General features: G+C 34.0%; 1 protein-coding gene across 1 annotated transcript in view; it reads right to left on the reverse strand.

The window, feature by feature from the left end:
- Positions 1 to 11925, reverse strand: part of LOC105822942 (lipopolysaccharide-responsive and beige-like anchor protein) — a 587311-nt gene that overhangs the window by 219575 nt on the left and 355811 nt on the right. The window contains exons 17-18 of the mRNA XM_012660015.1: positions 11494 to 11596; positions 1982 to 2097 (exon numbers count right to left, since the gene is read on the reverse strand). Of these exons, the coding sequence (XP_012515469.1) occupies positions 1982 to 2097; positions 11494 to 11596 (219 nt within the window). The remainder of the gene's footprint in view (positions 1 to 1981; positions 2098 to 11493; positions 11597 to 11925) is intronic.

Below are 11925 nucleotides of genomic sequence, written 5' to 3' on the forward strand. Positions count from 1 at the left end.
TTAATAACTAACATATTTAAGAAAATTATAATCTATATCTACAGTTCCCATTTCATCTCCTTATAATCAACCATTTTTGTCTGCTTTAAAAATGAACCCCCGTGAAGTAACCAGTAAGTTCCAGAATGCCAAACCCAAAGGTGTGCCCTGTACTCATTTTGAATTCTCCCTTACCACTCTATAACATTTGATGCGGGTGAAAAACGCCTTCTCTCTTTCCCCTTGCCTCTTGAGACATTTGATTAACCTCAGTTCTCCCCCTATATCTATAAATTCTAGGATCATTCATTCTTTTTTCTTCTTTACTAACTTTCCTTCTTTCTTCTCATAAACAAGAGCATTCCCTTGACCTTACCTCACTGCTCTCTCTATTATCTGTCTTGGTGATCTCATCTTTCTTGGTGATTTCCTCTCAGTGAAGACAAAATCCAACATCCAATCTCTAATTTCTGAATACCTCTTTGACCTACACTTTCAAAAACTCTTTCTTAACTTGAATGCCTTATAAGCACAGTATAATCATCACCTTTCCCTAGATCAAATTTTCTGACTTCTTTTTCCATTAATGGGACCACCATTTTCCAAATGATTCAGGCCAGAAGCCTGGAAGTCTTTTCTGACACTTTCTTTTTGTTTACCCCCTACATTCAGTCAGCTGCATATCAAATGGTTGGTGCCTTGTGAATTCTTACATAATTGATCCTTCCTTTTAATTCCCACTGTCACCTCTTTAATGCAGGCCCTCATTACTTTTTATTATGTAATTGCTTCCTAACATTGCTCTCTGCCGCATCTCCCATCACTCAAATTTATCTTACATATTATATCCAAGTTAATTTTTCATACGGTACTAATATCACTTACATGCTCAAAAACATTCAAAAGCTTCCCCATGAACTGACTGCTAATTCCTCAAACTGACAGGAAATCTTCCATACTAACATTCTCATTTCTTATCAGTATGTCTTTATGAATATATAATTTATGTACATGCCACATATATAGTATATACATTCAGGCACAAACTATACCATTAATTGTTTTCTTTGTATAGTTTATATTTTCCCATCTTTGTATGTTTGCTTATGCTTTCAGTTTTACTTGGAATGACTTCTAAGTCACCTCCTCTGTTAGCCAAAGTAATATCCATCCTTATATGACCATTCAAATCCTTCGTTTTCTCCTTATTCCCACCAACTGTGTGAATATAATTTCCCTCTCTCTCTCTGCCCTTTTAATCACCACAGCACTTTGAATTTCTTTTATTGACTCTATAAACTGCTTTACTCTAGCTTCATGTAAATACTAACATTTGTACTTAAAATAATGTCTCTAAGAGTAAGCAACATGCCTTACTCTCTTCGTATCTCCTTTGTGCCTTTCAGCTCAACATCGGTTTGTTGAACTGAATCTCAAGTGTCTTGCATATATATTCTGTTTTGTTTATTCTAGTTGTCACAAATGAAAAGTAATGACACATTTCTAAACTCAAAGTAAATAGTTTCAATGGGCGATTTTCAATGAAATTGCATGATTACAGACCTTATGCAGTGCCATTTGGTTTTTAGATTTTCATTACTTAATATTTTACCCACAGTTTTCTTTTTTCTATGTTGTGTTTTATTGTTTCATCATTAACACATTTCTAACTAAGCTATTAACAGGTTCTTAAGATTTTATGTGGTTCTTCATTTGCACTATTCCACAAGGGGAGTACATTCCTACTATATGAAATAATTGTAAAATCTCCTTTTCTCTTTTTTATAAAAGAGTTTTTATACCCATTTTTAATTTCTCTCAAGTAGCCAATTCTTCATATGCAAAACTGGAAACTCTATTATCAAATTACTTCTGATAAGGTATTCTAGTAGTAATAACGGCAATAAAAATAAGCTACTTACACTACTACTCAAAATAATCTAACCATGTCACAATTAAGAATTTATTGTTTGAAACAAGTTAATGTGTGGACTTAGATTACCTGCTATCGTGTTGAGAAACATCAAGTACTCAAAATTTGAAATCTCTCTGTGCTGCCATCGCTGGGTCATATTAGAAGCTTTAAAAAGTTGACGTGGACTAGCTAATGAAATACGCCTGTAAGAAAAAGAATTCAATGTAGAATCAATTTAAACTTAAGATTAATTATATCACAACAATAAATCATGACTTATCTGTGCTTATTCATTCATAATGAAATCTATAATACTGAAAAGTTCTATTCATGTTAGACTAATGAATACTAGAGATGTTTCAATCTAAAATTCATGGTTAAACAAATGATCTGGACTAGCCATGGGTCTATTATACATGTTCTATTCATTTAGGTAAGCTGTCCTTACAATGCTATTATAATATCCGGATTCTATAAAGTTTGATTAATAACAGTATGATTAATAATTCACTGGTTTATTGATATAAAAAGAAGGAATTATGGTAACTGGGGAATGCATATCAAATTCTATTCACATATCTTTAACAATTTTAACAGTCATCTCTGAAAGACAATGTTTATACATTATAAATTTAAATATTATACTTATGTGTTTGCATATACTTTGTAAAAAGTAGAAAGGGGATTCTAAACTATGTAGATGTCTATTTATGGGGTAGAATAAAGGTAAGAGAAACTATCAAGATTTTTTTATGCAGCTTAATAAAAGACCAAGTTTTTGTGGTCTCTTAATGAAATATAAATACCAGTGAATACAACTGACTAACACTAAGAGCAGTGGGAAATAGGTGGCAGGACTAATTATGACATTCAAAGCCTAGGGCCTCAGATAAGCATGCTGTCACAGTGCTTCCTACCACAAAAAACAAGGTAACTATTTTTTAAAAAGGTTTATTGAGGTATAATTTATATACTCTAAAATTTATCTAATTTGTAATAATTGAATGATTCTTTTAAAAGAGAAAATTTCTAGAATTGCACAAATATATCACCACAATTCACTTTAGAACATTATCACCACAAAAACTTGCCTCTTCCTATTTACACTTAATCCGTATTCCTATCCCCACCTCCAGGCAACTACCAATCTACTTTGTCCCTATAAACCCAACTTTTCTGGATATTTCAGATAAATGGAATCATACATTTTGCAGTCTTTTATGTCAGGTTTCTTTCACTAACCATATGTTTTCAAGGTTCATCAACACGGTAGCATGTACCAGGAATGCATCATTCCTTTTCACTGCTGGATAATATTTCATTGTGTATAGAATAGACCATATTTTGTTGATCTAGTTGATGGACATTTAAATTATTTCCAGTTTTTTTCCTATTATAAATAATGCTACATGAACATTCACATATAGATTTTTGTATGACCACATGTTTTCATTTCTTTCTGGTAGATTCCTAGGAATCGAACTGCTAGGTTGTATGTTGAGTTTATCTTTAGCTTTTTGAGAAACTGCTCAACTGTTCTCCAAAGTGGCTGTACCACTGTACGTTCCAACCAGAAATGTATATATGAATTTCCACATCCTTGCCAATACTTGCTATTGTATGTATTTTTATTATAACCATTCTAGTGAGTGTGAGATGGTGTCTTATCATAGTTTTAATGTATATTGTTGATCATCTTTTCATGTCCTTATGAGTCATTTAGATATCTTTAGTGAAATAACTAATCTGATCTCTTCCTCGTTCATTAATTGAGTTGTGTTTTATTATTGAGTTATAAGAGTTCTTTATACATTCTGGATACAAGTCTGTGATGTTTAATTTTATGTGTCAACTTGACTGGATTAAGTAAGACACACGTAGCCAGTATTTCTGTGAGGGTGTTTCCAGAGACATTGGCATTTGAATCAGTAGGCTGAGTATGGCAGATTGTTCTCCCCAGGGTGGATGGGCATCATCCATTCCACCGAAGACTGAGTAGAACAAAAAAAGGAAAAAGGGTGAATTTCCTCTTCTCCTCCAGCTGGGACATTCATAATCTCCTGCCCTTAGATATAGCAGAGCTCCTAGTTCTCTGTCCTTCAATTCTTCCCCCCTTGGACTTAGTCATGGGCTCCACTGGCCTTCAAAGTAGGACTGAATTATACCACTAGATTTCCTGGGTCTCCAGCTTGCAGACAGCAACTTCTCAGTCTCAATGATCACATGAGCCAATTCCTATAATAAATCTCTTCTCATATATTTACACATATCCTGTTGGTTCTGTTTCTCTGGAGAATCCTAATGCAAAGTGCTTTATCAGATATATGATATATTAATGCAAATGTTTTCTCAGTCTGTGGCTTATCTCTTCATTTACTTAGTAGTCTATTTTAAAGCACAAAATTTTAAAATTTTAATTAAATCCAATTCCTCCATTTTTTTCTTTTATGGGTTACGCTTTTGGTGTCACATCTGAGAACTGTTTGCCTACCCCAACATCACAAAGTTTTTCTCCTATGTTTTCTTTTAGATATTTTACAGTTTTGGCTCTTACATATAGGTCTATAACATATTTTAAGTTAATTTCATAAATAGCATGCGATAAACATTTTGTTGCATGTGAATATCCAATTGTCTCAGCCCCATTTATTTAAAGTCTATCTTTTCCTCATTGAATTGTGTTGTCACCTTTGTTGAGAAATACTGAGCATAAATGTAAAGGTTTATTTCTATATTCTCAATTCTGTTACATTGATTTATACATCTATCCTTGTACAATTACTGCATTGCATTGATAGCTGTGGCTTTAGTAAGTTTTGAAACAGACTATGGTAAGTCCTCTAATTTTGTTCTTGTTTTTCAAAATTGTTTTCGCTATTCTAGTTCCATTACATTTCAACTTCTCAAATTCTCCAAAAAAGTCTACTGGTAATTAGACAGGGATTATATTTATACATCTAGGGAGAACTGCCATCTTAATCATACTGAATCTTCTGATCCATGGACATGAAATGTCTCTATTTATTGAGGTATGTTTTTAATTTCTCTTAGACTGGCTGCCTTTAATTTCTCCATCTTTCCCTCCTTTCTTCTCTTCCTTCCATGTTGCACAAGTTGAAATCTCCAATGTAATACTGAATAGAAGTGCTGAGAATGGAGAAAATTTTTACTTTCCTGAACTTAGGGAGAAAGTATTCAGTCTTTCAACATTAAATATGATGTATGGTATGGTTTTGGTAGATAATTTTTATTAGTTTGTGGAAATTTCCTTAGTTGAGAGTTTTTAATCATGAATATATGTCATGTGTTCGATTTTTGTCAAATCCTCTTTCTGAGATGATTATGTAGGTTTTGTCCTTTATTCTATTCAGCTGGTGCAGAACATAAACTGATTTTTGGATTTAACTCAATCTGCATTCCTGTGATAAAACCCACATGACCATTTTATAATTCTTTTAATTTGCTATATTTGGTTGGATAAATTTTGTATAGGACTTTTGTATCTGTGTTCTTAGAGAAACTGGCCTGTAGGTTTTTGTTTGTTTTCTTGTGATGTCTTTGTCTAGCATTCGTATTGGGGTAACTAATCTTACCGAATTAATTAGAAAGTGTTCTCTCCTCTCCTACTTTCTAGATGAGTTTGTGAAGGACTAATATCATTTCTAGTTTAAATGTTTGATAGTATTCACTAGTAAAGCCAACTGGGCCTGGGTTTTTCTTTATGGAAAGATTTTTTAATTAATATTTTAATTTCTTTTCTTGTTATGGGTCAATTCAGATTTTCAATTTCTTCTTGAGCCAGTCTTAATAATTCTGTTTTTCTAGGAATTTGCCCATATCATCTAAGTTACTTAATTTGTTTGTATAAAGTTGCTTGTGATATTCCTCTCCACTCCTTTTAATTTCTATCTGCTCAATAGTGATGCCCCTACTTTCATTTCTGATTTTGGTAATTTGGGTCCTCTCTCTTTTATTCATGTGTAGGCTAATGAAAGTTTGTCAATTTTACTGATCTTTTCAAAAAAATCAACTTTTATTTCATTCATCTTCTTTATTGTGTTGTTTTTTTGTTTCACTGATTTTTTTTGTTACAATTTTCATTATTCATTTTTTTCTACTTTCTTTGCATTTAGCTTGTTCTTCTTTCTAAAGGTAGAAGCTTGGGTTATTGATTTGAGGCATTTCTGTTTTTCAGACGTTAGTGTTTAAAGCTATGAATTTTCCCCTAATACTACTTTACCTATATCCCATAAATTTTGGTAGTTTTTTTTTTTTTGGTTTGTTTTTCTCTTTTTTTTTTTTTGAGACAGGGTCTTACTCTGTTGCTGGGATGGAATACAGAGGCATCATTATAGCTCACTGCAGCCTCCAACTTCCAGACTCAAGCGATCCTTCTGTCTCGGCCTCCCAAGTAGTTGGAACTATAGGCACACACCACCACAAACATCTAATTTTTTTATTTTTTGTAGAGATGGAGGTCTTACTATTGCCCAGCCTGGTCTCAAACTCCTGGGCTCAAGTGATCCTCCCTCCTAAGCCTCCCGAAGTGCTAGAATTACAGGCGTGAGCCACTATGCCCAGCCTGTATCCCATAAATTTTGATGTTATACCTCTGTTGGATATAGGCATCTAAACACTATGCTTCTCAGTCCCATGGGAGGAAAAGTTGCTGGCCACAGGAGAGTCCAAAAGCATGAATGACTACATAACAGAGACATGGCAGCATGTATGGGGACAAAAAGAAAGGTGTTCTCAAGCCCAGGCACTGTCTAGATGCTGGGAGGTATGCAGAAGAGTAGGTGACACAAACACTGGAATGAAGAATCAATGGCGAAAAACATCCCTGCTACTCAAGCCACGCAGCCTAACTTACCCCTCCCCTGTACTTCTCTAAGCTTCTAACTGCAAGATAACAGGATTTCCTGGTAACTGTGTAATCCCTAATATGCATGTGCTAAACTCCTTGGTTAGTGCTCCTGTAGGGGGAAAAAATGCCTGAATTCAAGTGATAAGGTTGGGCAAAACTCAGTGAAAAAGGAGAACTAAAATGACATTGTGGGTGTAGCCCTTGGGCTGATTCAATATATTGTTGCTATGGCTTAAAACTGGCAGTTATGTGTGTATACTTGCACTGTAAGTGTTCATGAAGTATCAGAAAGAATACTATAGACAAAGCAGAGCTGCAAATAGAAAAGCAATAGTAGGACTAACACTGTTGTCATTTACTATCAGTGGTGAGTCAGGATTTAGCACATGTCTCTACCCTCTCGTGTCCTGCTGGCTGAGAAGTCAAAACCCTGGGTCTTAATGGCCCTCACTGTGGTGTTATCACACCTAAACCAGAAGGTGTACCTCATAAACTCCAACAAAATTCAGGAGCTTGCTTGCCAAGTAAAGCTTATTGATACTGTGTGGGCAAATTCACAACATACAGTCCTCTGGCAGTCAAAAACTGCTGTTGCTAAATTAAATGGACATTTTCAGCTTGCGTCTTACTAATTTCTCATCAGATCTTACAGTCTTTAAATACCATTATCACTTGGCATCACATTTTCTACCTTTTAAGCCACTCCTGTTTTTGTTCTTTTGTTGTTGTTATTTTTGTTGTTTTTGAGACAGAGTCTCACTTTGTTGCCCCAGGTAGAGTGCAGTAGCATCATCATAGGTCACTGCAACCTCAGACTCCTGGGCTCAAGTGATCCTCCTGCCTCAGCCTCCTAAGTAGCTGGGACTACAGGCCTGTGCCACCACACCCAACTAACTGTTTCTATTTTTGGTAGAGATGAGGTCTCGCTCTTGTTCACACTGGTCTCAAACTCCTGGGCTCAAGCAATCCTCCCCACTGGGCCTCCCAGAGTGCCAGGATTACAGGCATGAGCCAACACGCCCAGACTGTTTTTGTTCTTATTGTTTTTGTTGTTACTGTTTTGGGGAGAGTGAGGATGTTCTGTTTTGTATATCTAAGCTTTAAATGTTGAAGTTCTTCAGGATGCAGCCCTAGTTCCTCTTGCCATTCTACAGTCTCTCCCCAGATGAACCTAAGCCCTCTCACAGCTTCAAATTTCATCTATACGGCAGTGACTCCCAATTACTAGACCTTTCTTTTGGCTCTAGACATACCTCCTTATATCTAACTTTATATTCAACATTTCTATCTGAACCTCCCTGAGGGATTTCAATTTGAATAGATCTAAAACTAAACTCATTTTCTGTCCATTCACCTCCTCCCCACAACTCCAACCATGGAGATGGAAGAGTGTGTATACAACCACTGCCTCTCCAGTGCTCCTAAATCTCAGTAAATGCCACTGAGCAGCTCAAGCTGAGACTAGAGTACTGAGTAGACATATTGAACACTTCCCTCTCTTATCACCCCCTAATATAACTAATGTCCAAGGTTTATAAATTATATTTCCTAAAAATCTCTAAACAAGAATGCCTCTCTTCAACTACACTATAACATACTGCCTGGATTTCTTAATAGGTTCCTGTCTCGTGAATGACACCTTCCTAAGATCATTAAGATCTATTGAAAATTGTCATTCAACATTTCTTAGAACACTGAAAGCTCTGCCTTGCTTCACGGCCTTTGCACATAGTATTCCCTCTTTCAAAGGTTAGCTGGTTCTATTTCTTTAACTCAAAACTTAAAAGTCATATGGGAAGACATGCCTGACTACCTTATCCAGAGCAACCCATCTCCACTCCACTAATCACTATCACGATACCCTAATTATATTCTTCCTGTTACTTATCACAGCTATTTACTTTACATATTTGTTTAAACATGCATGGGAAAAGTGGTGTCTATCTTGTACATTGCTGGGTGCCCAACACATTGTAAATGATAAAAATCTATTTAAGTGACTTCATCCCCTTGGTTAAATTTATTCCCAAATATTTTATTTATTTATTTATTTTGTAGCTATTGCAAATGGGATTGACTTCTTGATTTGTTTTTCAGATGATTTATTGTTATTGTATAAAAATGTTACTGATTTTAGTCTATTGATTTTATATCCTGCAACTTTACTGAATTCGTTTATTACTTCTAACAGATTTTTGGTAGAATCCTTAGGATTTTCTACATATAAGATCATGTCATCTGCAAAAAGGGACAATTTAACTTCTTCTTTTCCAATCTGGATGACTTTCATTTTTTTCTCTTGCCTAATTGCTCTGACTAGGACTTCCACTACTATGTTGAATAGAAGTAGTGAGAATGAGCATCCTTGTCTTATTCCTGCACTTAGAGAAAAAGCTTTCAATTTTTCACTATTGAGTATGATGTTAGCTATGCGCTTATCATATATGGCCTTTATTATGGTGAGGTACATTCCTTCTATACATAATTTCTTGAGAGTGTTTTTTATCATGAAATCATGTTTAATTTTTTCATATGGTTTTTCTATATCTATTAAGATCATCACATGGTTCTTGTCCTTCATTCTGTGAATGGAATATATCACATTTATAGATGTGCATACATTAAACCATCATTCTTGCATTCCTGGGATTAATCCCACTTGATCGTAATGAATGATTCTTTCAATGTGCTGAAAGAATTCAGTTTGCTAGTATATTATTGAGGATTTTAGCATCTATGTGCATCAGGGATATTGGCTTGTAATTTTTTTTTTTCATGTCATATCCTGGTCTGGCTTTCTTATTAGGAAATTCTGGCCTCATATAATAAGTTTGGAACTATTTCCTCTTCTTCAGTGTTTTGAAAGGGTTTGAGAGGGATTGGTATTAGTTCTTTAAATGTTTGGTAGAATTCAGCAGTGAAGCCATCAGGTCCTGGGCTTTTATTAATGGGAGACTTAATTACTGATTCATTCTTCTTAGTCATTATTAGTCTATTCAGATTTTCTGTTTCTTCATGATTTACTCTTGGTGGGTTGTATGTGTCTAGACAATTATCCATTTCTTCTAGATTATCCAATTTGTAGGCAAATAATTATTCAGAAAAGTCTCTTATGATCTTTGTATTTCTGTGGTATCAGCTATAATGCCTCCTCTTTTGTTTCTGGTTTTATTTATTTGAGTATTCTCTCAAATAAAGGAGAGAATACATTATTCTCTAAACGTTTGTTGATTTTGTCTATCTTTTCAAAAAACCAACTCTTAGTTTCACTGATATTTTCTATTGTTTTTCTAGTCTCTATTTCATTTATTTCTGCTTTGCTTTTTATTATTTCCTTCCTTCTGCTAACTATGGGCTTAGTTTGTTTTTAAAAATTTTAATGACCTATTAAAATATTCAGAGTCTATTAAGTGAAAAATACTCAACCCCAAATTCTGGTTACAAATGATTCCAACTATGTCAATTAAAAGGTTTAGGAATAAAAATGTTTCCAGTGTAACAAATAACAGCGGTTATTTCTATATAGTAGAGTTAAGGATGATTTTTTAAATAATTTAATGTGTTGTAACATAAAAGTACATAAATTGTAAGTGATTCAGCTTAATGAACTTCTATAAAATAAATACAGCTGGCTAATCACCCCAGACAAGAAATAGATCATTAGCAGCATTCCAGAAGCCCTCTTATATGCCCACTCAAAAACTACCCACTAAAAATAACTTGGTATCCTGACAACTAACATCAGAGGCTAATTTTACCTGTTTTTGAATGTAATGCAACCAGAGTCATTTGTTCTGGCTTCCTTCATTTAATTCATCCATGTTGCTGCATGCAGCAACAGTTCAATCATTTTCATTGCTGTATATTCCATTATATGATTACACCAAAATTTATTTACCCACTTTTTTTTGTTGACTGACTTTTGGGTTGTTTGCATTTTGTGCCTATAATGAATAATACTCATGTGTACATTTTATACATACTTTTTGGTTAAGGCATGTATGTATTTCTGTTGAACCTATTTCTAAGAATTTTAAAATATTTAATAGTTGGATCATAGGGCATGCATATATTCAGCTTTACTCAGTATTTCCAAAGAATTTTCCATGGTAGCTGGACCAATTTATATCCCTCAGCAGCAGTCTATGAGAATTCTAGCTGGTCCACATCTGATCTAACATTTGGTATTGTCTCTCTTTTTCATTTTGGCCATTGTGATGAGAATATAGTGACATCACACTGTAATACACATATTTTTTAATGGCAAAATTGAAAGCATAAATGAACCTTTTCTAACTTGAGTACAGGTATATATATACACACACACACACACATATATGATATATGTATCCTTTTTAAAAGATAGTAACTATGTATCTTTCCTACAATGTTAACATTTAACTTTTCCATCAAAGATATAAAAAGCATATCTCACAAAATACCTTTATCTTGGTATGGGGAAAGGTCAGGAAATCTTTAATGATTATTTGCTGAGTACATATTCTACTGGACACTGTACAATATGCTAGGGAAAACAGTATATTACAATTGTTTTCTCAAAATAAAACTTAATACACTAATAATCATGATTTACTATGAAACATAAAACAGAAGGTCATACATTTCAAAATAAACAAGAACATTAATACAGATTAATGTCACAATATTAATATAGATTAATAAGAATATTAACACAGATTACTTTCCATATTTTTTTCGTATAAAACAGTACCTGGTTTGAGGCAACCCAAAACTCGTTCCAATGCCAACACGAGGTAGATAGTTAACTACTTTCTTCACTGTTGCAGGGTCTGGGAAGTTGAACATTACAGCAACTATGGCAAATAATTTAAAAAATTAGAACACAATATGATTTGCTTTCTGGAAAACTGACTTCTTGGTCCAATAAAATATTTACTTTTAATTCAGTTATCTATTAAATACAAGTCTTACTATATTTCTTTTATTACAGTGTATATCAAGTTTCAGCATAAATATTCCAGAAGTGATACTCATTTCACTTATGAATTCCTTTACCATAGCTAGTCCTTCTTTAAATACTGTCAGGAGTTTTAACAACTGTTGTTGTATAAATGTCACATGAAGATGAGATTATATGATGTAATAATAATTATAACGATAGCTGAAATAATGTGGCATGAAG

The sequence above is a fragment of the Propithecus coquereli genome, unplaced genomic scaffold, assembly GCF_000956105.1.
Source record: "Propithecus coquereli isolate 6110/MARCELLA unplaced genomic scaffold, Pcoq_1.0 Scaffold65, whole genome shotgun sequence".
Taxonomy (NCBI): domain Eukaryota; kingdom Metazoa; phylum Chordata; class Mammalia; order Primates; family Indriidae; genus Propithecus; species Propithecus coquereli.